The 19,762-nt window shown below is 37.8% G+C and overlaps 1 protein-coding gene across 1 annotated transcript in view; it reads left to right on the top strand.

The window, feature by feature from the left end:
* LOC131686004 (homeobox protein unc-42) overlaps window positions 1-19,762 on the top strand; it is a 136,697-nt gene that overhangs the window by 98,055 nt on the left and 18,880 nt on the right. Inside the window, exons 4-5 of the mRNA XM_058970099.1 lie at window positions 18,536-18,712; window positions 18,871-18,976. Of these exons, the coding sequence (XP_058826082.1) occupies window positions 18,536-18,712; window positions 18,871-18,976 (283 nt within the window). The remainder of the gene's footprint in view (window positions 1-18,535; window positions 18,713-18,870; window positions 18,977-19,762) is intronic.

Here is a 19,762-nt window from a genome sequence, read left to right as displayed (position 1 = left end):
TTCTTCGCACACCAAATGCCCAATGAATTGGTTCCCTAGTTGGTCAAATAAACACTAAACAAACAAAGGAATTAGTTTGTTGAGTTCAAAGAAATGACATCTCGATTGGCATCACCTGGCGGATAGCCGTTCCCTTGCAATGCCACCAAATCAAAGAACATTTAAAATTACATACGACAAATTTAAGTGCTATTCTTAATATAATAAAATTAAGACGCCTACTTAGTTGTTTGCAATGAAATTAGATAGGAAAAAATGAAGTGCATATGGGGGTAGGCGTAGTTGGTAAATCGATTGCCTTGTACGCAGCGCACCTGGGTTCGAGCCCCGACCCCGCACATAGGGTTAGAAATTTTCATAAGAGATTTTTCTAACCCGAAGAGGCGAATGACCTTAAGGTTAAAACCTCTATAATCGAAATAAAAAAATTAAGTGCATAATCAAGGTGGTTCATTTTAAAAGATAGCAATGTTGATGAAGACTGTAAGACTGGCAGACTGGAAGACTGGCAGACTGGTAGGCTGGAAGACTGGAAGACTGGCAGACTGGAAGAGACTGGAAGAGACTGCAAGAGACTGGAAGAGACTAGAAGAGACTGGAAGAGACTGGAAGAGACTGGAAGAAACTGGAAGAGACTGGAAGAGACTAGAAGAAACTGGAAGAGACTGGAAGACTGGAAGAGACTGGAAGACTGGAAGACTGAAAGAGACTGGTGGAAGAGATTGGAAGAGATTGGAAGAGACTGAAAGAGACTGGAAGAGACTGGAAGAGACTGGAAGAGACTGGTGGAAGAGACTGGAAGAGATTGGAATAGACTGGAAGAGACTGGAAGAGACTGGAAGAGACTGGAAGAGACTGGAATAGACTGGAAGAGACTGGAAGGACTGGAAGACTGGAAGAGACTGGAAGACTGGAAGAGACTAAAAGAGACTGGAAGACTGGAAGAGACTGGAAGAGACTGGAAGACTGGAAGAGACTGGAAGACTGGAAGAGACTGGAAGACTGGAAGACTAGAAGGCTGGAATGCTGGAAGACTGGAAGACCGAAAGACTGGAAGACTGGAAGGCTGGAAGACTGGAAGAGACTGGAATAGACTGGAAGACTGGAAGAGACTGGAAGAGACTGGAAAACTGGAAGACTAGAAGGCTGGAAGACTGGAAGGCTGGAGGACTGGAAGGCTGGAGGACTGGAAGGCTGGAAGACTGGAAGACTGAAAGTTTATTCTCCTGTATCAAATGCTTGTGCAACTATCGTGTTTGCTGGGAGGTGATAAGGGACGCGGATGAAAATAGCTGACCATCGTTTGTTGCCGGTCTATTCGATTTGCTAAATACGACAAAATATTGAAAACAAGCTGAATCTAACGGGTTAAAAATGAGGACCTTGCAGATTTGTCCAGAGATACCCTTATTTTACTGGCTAAAGGGTGGTTGGGAGCGGATGTGTGTGTATTTGAGTGATAACAAAGGGGAATTCCAGTATGCCTATATTATGTATGTTTTCCTGTTTTAGAAAAATTAAAACTTGAAGGTCATGCGCCTTGACCAGAACATTTAGAATAAACTAATCCTTGGAAAACGAACCCATGTTGACTGCACACAAGCGTCTTACCAACTACGCTATAACATCCCACTCAATATGAATATTCATTCATAATGCATAAAGAGCTATTGATTTTTCGGAGCTACCATTCGCAATCTCCTCCCTGCTACTACAGCTAACAGACGAAGGATCATCATTCTGATCAGCTACTGGCCCAACTATATGCTACACCTACGTACCGGGAGAGAGAAGGACTGGACCAGTTCCGATGTTCGATATGAAAATAGATTTGTTATTATATTTCCAATAGCGTGTGTGATAAGAGATTATGATTTAGTTTTCAGTGCTGGAGAGCATCCTTGCTTCGAGCTCGCCACCCCCGGATGACACACGCAGAAGAGCCAATCCGATGCTGCCTGCTCGGTGCCTAACGGAGTTGAGCCATTTCGTGACATGTTTCCGAAAGCGGGTTTTCGTATCCTCTCCATCACCAGAGATGGTTGCGCGGGTAATTGTCGCTTCTCCGATAGATAGGATAGTTTTGCGACTCCATCAGGCAACGGCAACGGCGATGGCGCACGGTATTTGTATAACAATCGGTACGTGTGGGTGTGACGTGTATAGTCAGTTCGGCTTTTCGGTGGAGCTCTAATCAAGGCTCGCATTGAAACTAGCTTCTGGTTTGATGTGTTTTTTTAAACAACTGCTGCTAGAGTATCGCACATCCTCTCCCTTTCGGATTCCGGAACAATCGAGTCTTTGAATTTTCGAACTGCTATTGGAATGGTTATTATATTTTCGAGTATGTGTCAGCTTTCAGAAAATTGCTTCTAGCTGAAGAATTTCTGAACGTTTCTAGTTATTGATGAAACTCGAAATTCTGCAGATTTACCTGATATCGAAAATAATTTAATTAAATAGATTCATAAAAGAAAGCTCTCTTTGAGTACATATATATTTTCGATATTTCTAGAGAGGCATATGAATTGTTAATTTATTTAGAATGAAACTAGCGTTTCACATCGTTGTTGGTTTCAGCCTTCAATCCTCAATATTAAGGCTTTAAGTTGAACGAATTATGTTTTACGCATGGACTAATTAGGAACGACGACGGGAAAAATTACAAGAGTTAATTAAATGGAACAAATTTACCTTAAATCCTACGTTTATTAGGCCTTCTACAAAGATGCTTCGACGCGCTGCAGGGCGGCCTTAGCCATAGATGATTAAAAATGGTTGTTGCCTTGTTCTTCAGCTCTTTCTGGCCTTAGCGATCAGCTGCTCCTCCGTTTCGGCCACGAAGTTATTGGAGTAGATCCTCCACTTGAGGTTTAACCAATAATATTCACCAACAGCTTCAGCCGTTCCTTCTGGGTGATTTCCTGCCTCTCAGACACGGCCGACCTCGACTGACGCTTCCGCATAACAATGTTCATTTTGTTCAGATACTTCTTCGCCGTTTGGCCAGTTGCTCCGACCTCCCGGTCCAAGGTGCTGAACAATGAGCCACTTTACCCTCGGTTCAATTCTTCAGTTTCTTCTGCGCTTTTCGGTTATACGGTACCGTCGGGCAGCCTTTCTCTAGAAGAGAGAGAGGGTGTTGCAAATGCCGGATCGGCTCAATGAGGTATATATAGGTGTGGCAGAACACACGGTTTGCTAGTGTTGGCAACCAAAAATATGTAAACAATCCAGAAGCACAACGGGTCGACGTCATAGCGGTCACACGATTCAATGGGAGCGGAACGACCGCTATGACGAAAGCAAGTCGATTTATACTGTGATCACTCACACCACTCATGTAAGATTCATCTTACGAATACCAAAGTGCCATCTTCGCCAGACCTGTATGTACGACATTGGGATCGGCTATATCCGGCGGACACGATTCTTCGCTCCGGGGTGGAACTGGCAGTACGAACAAACCAAGGAGCGTCAGCGAAAAAAAAATGAAATATCCGCAATCAAAATTGAAAATGTCTGGGAATTTCCAAAAATGTATGTGAACATATTGAATTATATATTGTATTAGATGAATTATTACTTGTCTAAAAAATCTCTTCAAAGTGGCGTTTTCAGAATTTTGACATTCCGCTTGGTTACTGAGATATAGCGAGAAATTTTCAATTTTTTGCTTCAATTTACTGTGTCTCGAGATTGGCTCAAGTTATCTTGAAGAATAAGATGTTTTTATGTGTAAAACTATTTGAGAAACATATTTAATGGCATAATCATTTTCAAAATAAAAATACGCGAATGCACAGTGGTTCCATTCCTTAAGAGAGACGGTCATAAACATATGCAATGCAAATATCGATACAAAACTACATATTTTTAGTAAATTTTGGGTCACAGAATCCGATTTTCACATTAAAAAAGTGATTATATCTACCTAGCAGTGTGATATGGCCTTTCTTATTACTCCAATCATTCGCATCCAATTATCACTATTTTTTGTTCTAACATTTTTTAGAGCATCAAATAGTACACGACAATTCTCGAAAATGCAGCTTTTATGCTTGAATGCCAATACAGGTCGGACTCGATTATCCGGGGATTTGAAAAAAAATCTCACCCTGGATAATCGAATCAAACTTTTTTTTTGCGTTATTTTAGACGGCGTCGGTGACCGCCACTCATTCCAATTTGCCTGGGTTCAATTCCAGCCGAGGTCGTTGAGATTTTTCTGAGGTTAAAAAATCTGTGGTCACGTCTTCCTTCGGAAGGGAAGCAAAGCCGTTGGTCCCCGGTCTATGAAATTGGTGGATCGATATCTAGTCCAGATAGTGAAGTCACCTCTCTGGCGTCGGTAAAGAAGAAGTGATCCAACTTCTATACTCTTACTAACGAAAAAATCCTCCTCCTGTGATACTTGTGGAGTGCGCAGTAGTATATACGGCCTCTAGCAAAAGCAAGTATCGGACTAACCATTCCTTCCCTTTCCTTCCGCGATCTACGTTCGGGCCTGGCCGGCGCCGATATTGATCAATACTTTAGGATTACCAGGAGTTGCACATTGAAAGATGTTTCGCTACTCCCAAGCATAATTATCTACTTATTCTCTGTGCAACTTCAGCTAGTCCAGATCGATAACGGAGTAGCAGCCAGAGGTGGTCGCACAAGCTCAAGCTCAAGCTCAAACTTTTTTTTGCGTTATTTCATGAATTTAAGCTTCATTCGTGGAGAAATTGGAAATAAAATGACAAGGGCAAATTTTCCTATTATGGTAAATGTAAATGTACCTATTTTGGCCCTAGTCGATTTTTCAGACTTTCAGGGTGTGATTTGTATTTTCAGTTGGTTTTCATTTATTATTCATATTGGTAACGAGTTAACGATATGTATCGGTTGCTTATAGCTATTTGTAGAAAAATTCTAAGATAAACTTTTTAATAAGGTGTGTCTTTTGCAATACAAGTCAAACTCGATTACCCAGGGCTTAGATTTTCCGAGGTAACTGATTGGATTACTCGAATACCAGAAAAAATAAAGTTAGTAAGTAAACTGTGGGTCGTCTGTTTCTTGGCTCCAGTTTAATTTACGTGGAGTGTCACATATCACAGCTAACATGTCTAGTCATTCTAATTAGAAGAGAGCGTATTGCGCACCCATAAAAAGATCCTTGTCCTTGAACTTGTAGCATCATTTAGTTGACCAATACTGGATTGTCAGGTAATAACTACGTGTGTAGTCTTCGCAAACTGTCCCACTCATACTTGTCACTAGCGAAGGACTACTAGGTTCCCGGGCGCCTCAGCGAGAAGTACTGCTGGCGCCCTCTTTACATAGCCTAGCATCCATCTTTGCTTGAGCTACACAAGAATTGAAATCACCTCCAGTGACGGCCGGGCCTCTTTTCAGAATCTCGTTATCCATTTCTTGACCAACTTTTTTCTACCGCTTATAGGGTCCCAAAACTATTTTTCCTTAAAACTGTTGGCGTCAAGAAACACGAAAAACCTGGTTTAAGAAAGATAGGTGCTTCTTTTGCAGCTCCTCAATATTTACCTTCCGATCTAGTCTAATTGCATGAAAAAGGTAATTGAGGGCAATCCAAATTAGAAAGTTTTAGCAGTTTTCAATAATATTCCCAGGCTAAGAAAATATTACAAAATTTCATTTTCGCCATTAACAGAAACTATCCCTGGCAGCACAGCGGAACCCAATCAGATTAATTGTAATAACTTCTGTTCTAATGCTAATATTTATAACTTTTAGTGCTCAAATGAAAGATCTTAGTCGCAGTTATTAGCCTTACTTGACGTTGTGTAAACCAAAAGTTATAGACATATAGAAACATGGTTGTTCATCAATCAGAAGGGCACGAACGGGTTAAAGATACTATTGGAATTCTGAGCAGAAATCACTTATTGAAGGGGATAATGGGAGAAGAGCAATATTGTTTGTGTCAAAGTCCACTGGAACTCATAGCAGGATATTCATCAGAACATTACACCGGATTCCAATGATAATAGGACCATGATTCTATCAGTATCTGGAATAAAGCAAAATCTTCAGTGAAATTCTATCTTGAGAAAGATTCCACTAGACATTTAAGAAGCTTTTCTCTAGAATCCGGCATCAAAATTCAGAGAAAAAACCGTAGAAATGCGGATAAATATTGAATCAAAGTTCTGAAATAGATTCCATTGGGATGCTAAGAAAACTTCGATCTTCATCATTCTTCATTCATCATAACATAATCTTGAAAAGTATCCAAACAGAATCCTGAGAAGCATGTCATAATTATCCCAAGAGATAGCCAGAAACCGATCAAGCAATGTAGGTATAATGACGTTTTATGTGGCCTACAGTAACCGATGTATTACAAGAAAAATGTTCTTTTAGTGTAAAATTGAAAAGTTGCATATTTGGCAATATTGGCATCAAAACTTTTCATTTTTTTGAATCCCTAAACAAATCTTTAAAAATAATATCTCGCTGATTGATTCTAGTGCAAACAGTACCAGAGATATAATCCGAAGAAAAACATTTTTTTAAACAATTTGTTAAAATTAACCGCTATGTGTCCAACAAAAAACACCTTTAACAGGTCAACGAGGGTACCCGGGTACTCACAAATAAAAATGCTCATAACTATGGCTTCCTTTAACCGACTTTGACACTTTTAGATGTTTTAGATTCAGGAACTCGTCCACTTTTGGATTCTGTAACATTGGCCCGGATGAATGGATCTGGTTCCTGGTAATCCGGATTTTCCGGAGTAATGTTCCAGTACTAGGGTATGATTTGTAAATTTAAATAATGCCCTAGCAAAATGAGTATCAAAACATTTCAAATTGTCTCGGAAGTAATTGTAACGGGACCCTATGGTAGTTTGAAAAATGGAATGGCCATTCACGGCCCTACGGGAACCTGCTCCAGAATGTCCGTTCCGGGGTGAAATCACCAAATGGTTCCAATACCACGAGATACAGCCTATTGATGCTATGCCAAGAATTTTGATACCCATATTGCTAGTATTCCATTGAAATTCACAAATAGTACCCAAGCACTGGAACATGCTTCCGGAAATCCGGATTCCCGGAAACCGCTTGAAATAACCCGATTCATTTTTACCAAGTCTATAAGTGGATGAGTTCTTGAATCCAAAACACCCAAAAGGATCGAAATCGGTTGGAAATTACCTTAGTTATTAGCATTTCAGTTTTGGGGGTGCCCGGGTATCCACGTCGGCATGTGACGTAGTAAAAAAATCAGGAGCCCTCCTCACTCCCTTCTTACTACATCAAAAACATTATTATCCCAAAAGCTTGACTTAGTGAAGTTCTAAGATGTCACAAAGTTTCGATTTCCAGCTACGGATAAAATATCGGAATTTCATTATTTGTAACCTAAAAAGGTATCCGGGTACCGCGGCGGACACATAACGGTTAAGAGTGTTCCCGTGGACTGAGGGGCTGTTTAAACGACACAACAATTTAGGTTATTATATATTGGCTCTAAATGAACAATTTCTTCAAAACTGGTTCCAATCCATGAAGGTCGACTCCAAGTTTTGTTTTTTAGGCCACTTTGCGCGGAATAACCCATATATAAGCTATTTTTGAGGTAGGTTAAAATTTGAGAGGAGGTTAACCCTAGACCCCCCAATTGCCCAAAAAAAAGTTCTATTGACTGCAATGATCGAACTAGCACTATAATAAGACATTATAGTTGAAATTTGATTTTTTTCAAAACACCCGGATAATCGAATCATTTTCCCCGGATAATCGAATCACGGATAATCGAATTCCCGGATAATCGAGTCCGACCTGTATTTTGATATCGTTTCCAGTGAGCATGATATCTCGTGAACCAAATCACAGACCAATCTTCATTTTTTGAACGTTGTTCTTGATTTTAATAGCAAGTTAACGACAAAATTTGAAATTTATTGTGAATTTTTCCCTAAAAGTAGTTTTTATGAATACAAAGAGTTTGTCCACGGTATTTTTTTTTCGCGTAAATAAAAATACCCTCGTGAGGGTACCATTTATTTTAAAAAGGAGCAACAGTTCATGAATTCAAATTTATTTGTAAATTGAAACTTGGGCTTTCTCAAAAAATCCGTATTGGAGAACATCGTTGTGGTACGAAGTGGAGTGAGCCATTTGCCCCGTTTATCGCATATTCCGTACCGACCTGTGTTTTGTAATGATCCGATCGAAAAGAAATAAATAATTAGGTTATTTGATTTCTAAATAATAACTAAGCTATTTAATTTAAAGATTTGAGGTAATAATAAAATAATATAATTTTAAAATGTGAAATAATTTTTTTTGTCTTGTATTATCTTGTCAAACATATACAACATCTTAGATTCTCTAGCCATTCTGGGCGCAAACTTGCGCAGCTAAAGAATAGTTTCTGTGGAACTGAACAGTCTGACGACCATTTGAAAGAAACATTCGCGAGGGATATCGAGAGAAAAATTAGTTAAAGCCAAATTCAATATTTTTAGTTAAATTCTCCGAAAAATGTACAAACATACAGGGCCGGCGGAATGCGTGGGTAGTATGGGTAGTACTACCCACTCGAAAATAACCGAGGTGGGAATTACTCACTCGAAAGTCTCGCGCACAAAATGAATGCGTGCGAAACTCTCGATGTACAACAATTTTATATTTTAATTCAGATTCAAACTTTTTTGCTTTACAATTTCCATTTTTATCAAAATGTGGGATAATAATCAGGATTCGATTGAAATTTGAGATTATTTTTTATTTCTTAAAACGAGGAATACTGATCGATTTACAAAAAAATATTAACGCGATTTTATTTAGAATAAAGGATGCAGTTAAAAATATGTTAAAAGACTAAATATATAATTCGTAATTTTTCGAAAAGAATTATTACTTGATTAAAAATTGAAACAAAAAAAAACACTTTTATAAGGAAGACAAAAGACATACACAAGAGGGATTGGTTTCAACATCAGAGTAACAGAGACCATGTCAGGGGAAGTGAAGAGAGGGCGGACAACAATGACAGTGAAAAGAAGAGATTTAATTTGCAGCTTTTTGGCAAACGGAAGATCACTGTCAGGACATCATGAACCGGATCGCCGACTGACCTCCTTGGATCCGCTGGGAACTCTTTTGGAACCTCATTGCCAGGTGGATGTTAACATAAAAGAGAGAAGAGATCACTAAATTTGGATATCTATGGTGGTTAAAAATATGCATATGAGAGACATATAGGGGAGATCGAGGATATCCGGCACATCTTGCAGTGGAATGAGGCCGAATGTATTCGGTTAGCATAGATCTGACGCTAGAGCTCTAGGCGCACGACCAGACAACATATTTAATGTTGTGAAAACCTCTCTCAACGACCCCAATATCCCGAAGATGCGCATTCAACGTATAATTATTGGACATGAGCCGAGATATCACTCGAAGAAAGTCACGACCTTTATCAATCCACTTTAACCAAGGTTTGTTGATACCTTTGGTATCTCTAAACTTCCATGGTTCCATGAAATTTGCCAATTTTCCAGTTTCCAATCCAATATTGAAAAACACGTTGAAATTACGCGATCTTTCATAAAAATTACATTCTAATGCCTAAGTGTCCGCCTTCTCATTAACCGCAATAGAGGAGTGCGAAGGAACTCAAACTAATATTTGTATCTGGTAATCTGGCATGATTTTTCAGATAAAGCTCTCAGGAACTCTCACATTTTCCCCAGAAACTGTAACTGTATGGTCGCCCTCGCCACTCCACTACTGTCATAATAAATAGCATAGAAGCTATGCATAGCTGTCATCTTCTGATGAACGTTACGGTAATATAAGCACTGCAATGCTTAGCGCGAGCATTTATGCTGTCAGATAAAAATGTGTGTTTAAAAAATAATCATTTCGTTTATATACGGCATTATCATTTCATCGTGAAACGTCGTTTTGAATGTGGATCTACATGGAATGCTGTTGTTACCGAAAGATTATTGGTTGCGTGTATTTCGATCAAAGGTTGAATCGAATACACAACGTGGGGCCTTGCCACCAGTTCAAACATTTTTTTCCTCGTTAATCCGTCGACGAACCGGTGCCAATAACTGCGTTTTTCAGCCTTCGTCAAGTTTTTCATTTGTGTTTCTAACGTCACGTATATTCGGAATAATTCGGGCGAAAAGTCAAAAAGTCCTTATAAGACCTTTTCGCGTACAACTCTGAACGCTCTCTGGTCACAACGGAGTGGGAGACCGTCCACTGTTGCTCGCACCGGGTACTCGTTTCGTCTGACATTTAATCGCAGTGTATAGAATCAAACCAATCCAAACCTTGTACGCTTCCGTCGCAAGAATTTCTTGTTTTAATTCGATTGTTTCGGATATAGTGGACGCGTATCTCTTTCAATCAATGGATTCACGAATTGTAGCGAGGTCGAGTACAATAATAAATCTAAAGTGTTTGGCCGTGCAGGTGGCGTAGGAATTTGTGTCACTTTTACCGTATCCAAGATAGTCATATTGTCGCAAATATCACGCAGTTAGATAGATCGGTTATCATCGTGAAGACAATCTCATGGCATACCGTGAGAATTGAAGTCTTCTAAAATCAGCTGAGATGCGATGTATATGGAAACAATACCGATAAGTTTTGGCCTTTGATTCGGGCTTGACAAGCGACAACTTCAATACCTGGTACCGAGCAAAGGTTAATCCGATTGAAAGAACAGCACATTTCGAACACCAAAAGTGTTTTCCTGCCCCTAGCGAATAAAGTTAAAATTGTGGAAGATCTACATTGGCAGTTAACCAGGTTTTACACAATGCAAATGCATGATGTAAAACCTGGGAAAATGTAGGGACACTTGGCGTTTTGATGTCCTATGTGAAAATTCCTGCTCTTTTCTAGGATTCTAGGAGACCAGGAACAACTTATTTTGGTTTTGTAACAGCACCCTTCAAGGGACAGTCTCAGGTTTTTACGAGGAAGCTAAGGAGAGAAAGTGATTTTCCTCCTTTGAAAATGTATAAGGCTCGCTAGAAAATGTTCCCACAATGGAATGGTCAGATTCTCGCTCTTTACTGAACGAGGAAGCGTATAAATTAATCATGGCCGGTAGCGTAGCCCTATTTAGCAATTCTTCAGTAGGAAAACTTTTCATAGTTCTCTCCTCATTTTCCACACCATGCCTTGTTTCTACAATATGTAGCTGTAGGCCCTATGGTTTGCGACGAGGGCAGTTCATGACTCGCGGCATAAAAATATGAACAGGTAGGCGCCACGTTCAAAACAACAAATTGTAGAAGAGCAGACCCTGCGAAGGGCTCGATATGAGGCTGATGGAAAATTAGTAGTTTTCTTACATTCCTCGATTTTTCACCGAGCGCAATTACTTGCAAACCAGAGTTTTCATTGACTAAAGCAAAGGGTTCTTAAAGAATCCAACCTTATACTTCGCAATTAGGAGACTACACCATCAATCTCTACTTCCCAGGCGGATACATAGACAAGACTTCTTCGTACATGGCCGAGTGTTTTGTTAGATCCCGCATATATCGGTGATGTTAAATGGCTTATATTTGGTCCGGAAGAAGACATTCGTTGTGCCAGTTGTATTAGATGGATATAATTTGCATCGAAAAGTGGACTTAACGGCATTATTTCGCCACCGCAGAAATCGACCTCCATTGAGCCTGAGAGGATGTTGGTCGTTGGAGATACCTTGCCGTTAGCCAACACTATCATGCAGGCTTCAGTACCTGTGAAAGGTTTTATCGGTGGGAACGGAAAATTAATGCATCAAAATTTAAAATAATGGAGTAATTGGTAGTTAGCTGTGGAACATTTGAAGTATCCAGCCCGTTAACAAAGAGTGTTTCCAAATAGCCACCAGATATTATCCGGGAATTCCCCTGTTCTCTTACACACGCCAGGTCTGAACTTTCGTCACCACGGGTAGAAATCACTCGGAATCATAGTACCCACTAGGGAAAATAGTGTTCCGCCGGCCCTGCAAACATACTCATATTTCCGCACGCCATATTGACCAAAACCCGATAATTATCGTTCAATACATAGCTAATAGTAACGTTATCTGATAAAAATACTGATATTGGTAACTACAGTTCGAAAAACAATAAAATTCATTCTGACTAGCTATCGAATATCAATATTATTCAACTTATCGGTAAATAACGAACCACCCTATGCATTCCTCTATATACCTACTAAAAAATTTAGTGGCGAAATCAAGTTTGAAATAATAAAACATACAACCGTAACCATCTAATCGAGAGATAAAAGCATGCTTTGGCCGAAATATGTTTTTTGTATTATTGGCCTATGGTGAGAAAAATGCAGTTTAAGTTTTAAACTGGAAATATAGCATATTTGGCAACACTGCAACCAATTTTTTTTTTAGATTAACTGACTCATTTCCTTCAAAATGCATTTCACCGCTTGATTATAGACCAAATGAAGCCAAAGATATGAATAAAAGTTAATAATTGACGATTTTTTTATATGGAAAATTTTCCATGCACGATTATGACACGCCATACAAATTTTGTGATCAACACACACCTATGACACGTGTGAGTGCGACTTTTGTTTACATTCTTATAAAAAAAATCGCAATATAGTCAACCGATCTTCGTAATATTTGAGAGATTAATACAGAATAGATAGAAGCATCAATTGTATTCTTTGAATTGTTTATACAGTTTGTAAGTTTCAAGGTATTAAATATCAAACTTAAAAAAATAGTTTTTCTCGAAATGTACTAAATGGCGCTTGTCGTAAGATAGCACAACAGCGACGATATTGAATGTATAGAATGAAATTTTGAATTACAATAAGAACATGAGCAGTGTCCGGATAATTGACTCACACTTAAAATTATAACTGTAGGTGAATAAAACAGCCTTAATTATAATTGTATGGTACCCCAAATGTTCATTTCCATTTGTAACTGCTTTATTGATCAGTATTTTTTCGTAAAGGAGGGATTCCATAAGAAGCCGGCCGACCGCAAAATATGACCATCGTCGATTCGAACGAAACTTTACATTTGTGTTCGGTTTATGAATCTCCATGATTTTCTCTGGCAATTATGCAATATTCTGATATAAGGGCAATTTTTCAAAAGGGCGTAGACGTTTATACGTGCGATAATTTCAATTTTTTTTTGTTCGATTACACTATTTTATACAGTAAAACTATCTGAGAACGAGTTACGGGGAATGAACACTTATGCGCAAAAAATATACACTGAAAAAAAATGTTGTGTCATTTTTCACAAAAACAAAAATTTGTGTTAAAAATTCAAAATGCAAAAAAATCATTTTTTCTGATTTTTCATATTTTGTCAACGAAAATCTAAAGAGAAAAGAAACATTTTGAATGTAATTTTATGATGGAGAAATTATCAGCAAAAAAGTTTTTCTTACATTAACCTTATACATGTTTTTAAATTTCTTACTAATTGACATACAAAACAGAATACAATTCTAAGTATCATTTTAAATCAAAATGCATTTAACAAATATCTTCCAAAATACGATAATTTTCAAAATATATGGTATTTTGCTCCAAACAACGATTATTTCATGTAATTATGTCCTTTTTAAAATTTATTCACGTTACCCCATCATAAATTGTCGAAAGTCTAATGTTTCTCGTTTTACAGACATAAAAGAAGCTTTTTCAGTGTATTTGGACCATTGAGAAGCTTTTAATAAAAAAGTTCGTAACAACAACTTTTGACAAATTTTTATAATTCATATTATTTGCAGTAAAAAACACTTTTTTAATGATTTCAAACGCCATTTTAAATCAAAATGCTTATAACAAAAATTTTCTAAAATGTAGTAGTTCTCGAGATATTTTAAATTTTGTTTTAACAACAAAATTATTTTGTTTTAATACGACCTTTTCCGAACTTATTCCTGTTTCTCCATCAATAACAATTCGTTTTTCGTAAGGCCCATAACATTTCCTGTAACTTTCCCATTGACATCAAGGTGATATTGTAAACCATTTGAAAGCTATACGAAAACAACCAAAATATGATCGAACTATTTAGTTTAATCATGGTTGAATAGTATTTTGATTGATTTCGTATAGCTTTCAAATGGTTTACAATATCACCTTGATGTCAAAGAGAAAGTTACAGGAAATGTTATGGGCCTGTTGAAAAAAATATTATTGTTGATAGAGAAACGCGAATAACTTCTGAAAAGGTTGTAATAAAACAAAAGAATTATGTTGTTAAAACAAAATTTGAAATATCTCGAGAACTACTACATTTCAGAAAATTTTTGTTATTAGCATTTTGATTTAAAATAGCGTTTAGAATCATATTCAAAAAGAAAATTGTATATTCGACTGCAAATTGTAAGAATTATAAAAATATGTCAAAAGTTGCTTGGAAATTTTTTTTATTGAAAGCTTCTCCATGATTCGAATACACTGAAAAAGTTTCTTTTACGTCTTTAATAGGATAAACATTACATTTTTGACATTTTATAATTGGGTAACGCGAATAGCTTTTAAAAAGAGCGTAATCACACGAATTAACTTTTTTGTTGGAGCAAAATTCGAAATATCTCGAAAATTATCGCATTTTGGAAGATTTTTGTTAAATACATTTTGATTTAAAATAAGAGAATTATATTCTGTAATAAAATTACAGTTTTGTATGTCAATTAGCATGAAATTTAAAAACATGTATAAAATTATTGATAGAAAAACTTATTTACCGATAAGTTCCCCATCATACAACTACATTCAAAATGTTTCTTTTCTCTTGAGGTTTTAATTGACAAAATATGAAAAATTAGAAAAAATGGGTTTTTTACAATTTAAATTTTAACACAATTTTTTGTTTTTGTGAAAAATGACACAAAATTTTTTTCAGTGTATTTTTTTCGCACATAAATATTCATTCTCTCAAATTCGTCCTCAGAAAGTTTTGCTGTACAAAAGACAGTAATCGAACAAAAAAAATTAAAACACGTAGAAATGTTTACGACCTTTTAAAAAATTGCTCTTGAGTCAAAATAATCTTACTGATAGTGGAAAATGTTTAGTGTTTTATAGGAAATGTGTAAAGTTTCATAGGAATCCAAGATAATCGATCAGGATTTTAATTATTTTCGGACGGATCTTCGTGGAATTCCTCAATTGTATCTTCCGTTATTTTTTCCAATTTCAATCTCAAAGTTCACACGCATACTTTTGAATTTATACGTAATCGAACAAAAAAGAATCTATTTTTTGAAAATTTTATATGAGACTGTCCCCTTAAAAGTTCATGTGACCAAGTTTCTAATTTGGAACAAAATTAATAACTCTGCTATTTTCCAACTGATTTTGAACATAAATAGATCGTTGGATGCGGAATTAAATGTTCTCCTTAATTTTCTATTTAAACAAAAACGCTTTCTTAATAAAAATTTAGAGCAATTTTCAAATTTTTAATGAAAAAATCTCAAAATAATGGGTACTTTCACATTATTGGCTGAAAACCGCCTAGTACTTTTAACATAATTACATAACATAGCATACCATTGGAAAGGTCATTTATTCTTCTTTCCAAAACACTTAGATAATTTAAAAACGGTTGAAAAATAACCGCGTAGAAAATTTTTTCGTGCTGCAAATCCTGAAAATGCTATAAATAAAGATTTTGAGGGTATATTAAATTGATCAAAGGTGGTTTTGTGTTGGACTTGACGAGATCTACAACTTTAACAGACCACTCTAAAAGTACATTCATTTTTTTATTTTGTATCACCGTGTTATTTTTAGCTAAAGAATGCAAGAAAACGATTTGGAGGGAATAGGAGTTATTACCCTGTTTTCTGATACATCTAAATCAAAAAAGAATAATCTCGAAAACGGGAAGGCAAAATGGATTGAGATTTTTTGCATATTACAGAACACACTTTGGTCTTGAACAAAAAATTTAGTTCCATACGAAAACCCCTTCACCATTCTTCGGCTCTTTAAAGCTACCAATGCAAAAAATAGATGGAATGCGGTACCATTAAGGTGCTTGTACGTTGATCGGAATTAACAAATTCGAAGAGGGCCTTAAACCTTAATAAATAATCTAATCCTTGATCCATTCTTTTCCAAAAAATCATAGTATAATCAAAATAGTGGGCATTTGAACGAAAAATACTTTTTTATTTGAAAAATCGTCTTGAATTGCATCAAAAAAATACTTACAATCAAAATTTTCTAAAAAAAGATCCAGTTATTAGGATGAATAAATAAGCTTTTGAACGAAAAAAGAAAGGGAATTGCTTGAGCGGTTCTTGAGATATCCATGCCATCGACTTTGAAGGCATACTTTCGAGGACAACGCGATTAAAGTATTTGCAATAGTTTAAACCAAAATTTATTTATTTTTCGTACTTCAGGATGGAGACATAGCTGGGGCGATTTTTAAAATTTATTCCTAAAATATTGATATTTTAATACATGTATAAAGAAAGAAATCGATTTTTTAGAAAAATAAAACTCCCATGTCCCCTATGCGTTGTTAGGACAACAATGCGAAACTAAGCATTATTTTCCATGAAAAATATGAAAATTTTATAAAAAAGCGTCTTTGTTTTGATACAAATTTAGAGAGATTATTTAGTTCCGCATGCAGCAACCTATTTATCATCAAAATCTGTTGAAAAATTCCAGAGCAAATTAGAAACTTGCTTGTATAAACTAAAAAAACTTATTTAACTTATCTTGGTATGCGGGGCGAGTGATAATGTAGGCGATGTTATAGTGGTGATGTGGTCGGGGGAGGGGGTGTAACTCCCCTTCAAAGTGGATTAATTTGGGGGGCGGGGAGTTGCGTTGGCGTCTCTTTTATGGATTTCAAGGTTTACTCCCCTTTGTTGGAAAACTCCTGTAATGGTGACTGTGGCGATGCTGGTTCGGATACTTGGGTATATAGCACGCAGTATTGGGAAGATTCGTCAAATAACTCGCTTTCTTCCGTGCCCATGCATTCCAGGTCTCCCATGCATACTGGTTCTTTCGACCCTGACTCTGAAATTATATGAAAGTAGCAAAAATATCACAGAAAATTTGTGCTGCGCTTTGAAAAATCCGTCCCAAAATTTGATTCGGATTCAGTTGAAGCGAAGTTGCAAATACAATTGAGAAATCTTACCAAGAGTGATACTCTCGTCCATCATGTCGACCATATTCTTTGATTTATAACATTGCAAGAAAGCATTGATCGATTCAAAATAAGTCCATGTGGATCGCGATCCTCCAAACGTTCCCATTTTGTTTTTTTTCAGATATGAAATAAATTGCATCAACGTAATTTATATATTTGTCAAATAATTGAAAATTTTAATGAGCTACCTGTATTTTCTGGACAAATTGTTGATTCGGGTGCGCAATTCGTTTGGCGACAAGTGTATGTCGTAAACCTGGAGTTCGTCGCACATTTTCGCATAAATGTGGGAATTTTTGCAGGTACCTCGCAAAGCCGCTACATTTTCGCTCCACACGTCGATCACTTGAAAAATTTCGCGGCCGCTTAATATTGTACAATTTTTTTTTACCGGTTTTGTTTTCACTCATGATGTGTGATAAGTTCGGAATGCGAAACAAATTGTTTTGAAAACAAAATTTATCTTTAGTCATAGCTTACTACTCAAACGTCAAAGTAATGGAAAGTAAAAGCTCTGGAGTTCACCACTGCCTGGAAATAGCGCTGATAGCATTTCCATTGGTTGTATTTTGAGGCAGTACAACGGTCGGATACCATGGTACCGAAATCAATGTTGTATCACGATGATTGCGTGATACCACCGTGATTCTGGGTGACACACATATGATTTCATGGTGTACAGTGATTTTGATATCACACGTGTGTCATAAGTATTAGCCTCGGTCTCTCTCTTCAGTTTCTGCTGCAATTTTCGGTTGTACAGTACCGTCGGGCAGCTTTTCTTTAGAAGAGAGAGGGTGTTACAAATGCCGAATCGGCTTTATCCGGCGGACACGATTCTTCGCTCCGGGGTGAAACTGGCAGTACGAATAAACCAACTAGCGTATCTGTTTGACTGTTTTCGCCTGTCTGCTGCAAATCAACTGACAAGGCTGTTAATTCTTTTCTGTACCCAACCAGGTTGCTACGATAGATGATGCATAGGTGAATACACCGACAGCTAACAGCTTGAAAAATTGCTAAAATCAGTTCATTATTTAGTGCATGCGTTATTATCATAACCTATTAAGATAGGGCATTTGTTCGTTAACAAACTAATAATCATCGTGAGGTCATTTAAAATAGGCGTGGCTTTACTACCCAGTCATGTCTGTAATGCGTTGTAATCTTACGAGATTCTAATACGAAAAAATCCAAGATTGTCGCCTTGAAAATTTTCATTTCCATGAATGTGCTTAAAGCACACCCTGCCGTCGGTCTAGAAAGTAATTTCACGCTTAATTTGTATTTTTTCTCATTCATCTCGTTTTCTCACCCATCTTTCCTATTCCTATTTTTCCAGGTCTGGTTTCAGAACCGCCGGGCCAAATATCGCAAGCAAGAAAAGCAATTACAGAAAGCGCTCGCACCCTCGGTGATACCGTCGTGCAATGGCATGATGCGAAACATACAAGGCTACAGCGTGTCCCGGGGTTATCAACCGTATCCTCATCCAAACTCAATCAATCGATATCCGCAGGTGAGAATCAGTTTATGGTAGCCCATTCCAATGGTACCCCAGTGGACCCCCTGATCGCCCCCCCCCCCCCCCCCCCCCACATTTACTACTGCGCCATTGATTCATTTGACGGTCGGTGACTTTAATTTCGACACTAATCGGCTGTTTATTCCCGACAGGACCTCTTCCAGATGGGTGCCTCCTCGTATCCCGGAATGACGCAGCCATTCTCGATGACGCACAGCTCCAACATGGGCTCTGTGGGTGTCCGCCAGGATTCGATGGGTAAGTTCAAAAGGCACATGTTCTAGCAATCATATCATCTTAGGGTAAACACTATACTATTGGCCAGGCGGCTCCTCCGTTACTGCTGCAGGAATTACGAGCAGTCATCTTGGAAGAAAACTATTTCCGACATTCATAGCCCAAAGAGTTAATTGCATTAGAGCCGTCTCCTTTGCACAACAGTGGCCGTGCCGTGCCGAAATGAAAGTTGCAATGAGAAAACTTCTTCCGCCGTCAGGTGCAAAGATGCAGTGTAGCATCCTTTTTGACTACCGTCAAACGAAAGTGTGAATAGTTGCAGCTGTTGCTCGATTGCCGATTTATTTGCTTCCGCTCGTGTTTCCTTCAGCGAAGATTGCTGACGACCTGGATTCCGGCGCAAGTCAGGTGCAAAATCGGGATAAACACCAGCCCTTCCTGTTTGCTAGGCTCCAGCAATCCAGCCTCCTCGCGCCTGCCTCGCGGTCGAAGCGAGGGCGCAAAATAAATAAAATGTATAAACCGAAGGAAATTCAATATTTGCACCCGAAGATACCCTCCCCGTTGGCATAAGATACCGCGGCGATGCGATTCCAAGGCACAATATGTTGATGTCTTGCGGGGCGGATGCTACCGGGTGCCGGCGAAGGCAAGAAAAATCATCGCAGCACGTCTTGGGGAAAATTCGTCATTTCCGCAGGGCGGTAATGTATAATAAATTGACGGCACGATTCTGTGCCTGCGTGTCCTGTTGGTTTGGCGTGTCCGCATAATGCTTTTTTGTTGTTGTTGTTGTTGGTTCTTTCA

The sequence above is a fragment of the Topomyia yanbarensis genome, chromosome 2 (assembly GCF_030247195.1).
Source record: "Topomyia yanbarensis strain Yona2022 chromosome 2, ASM3024719v1, whole genome shotgun sequence".
Lineage (NCBI taxonomy): Eukaryota > Metazoa > Arthropoda > Insecta > Diptera > Culicidae > Topomyia > Topomyia yanbarensis.
This window is presented reverse-complemented; position numbering and strand designations above follow the sequence as displayed.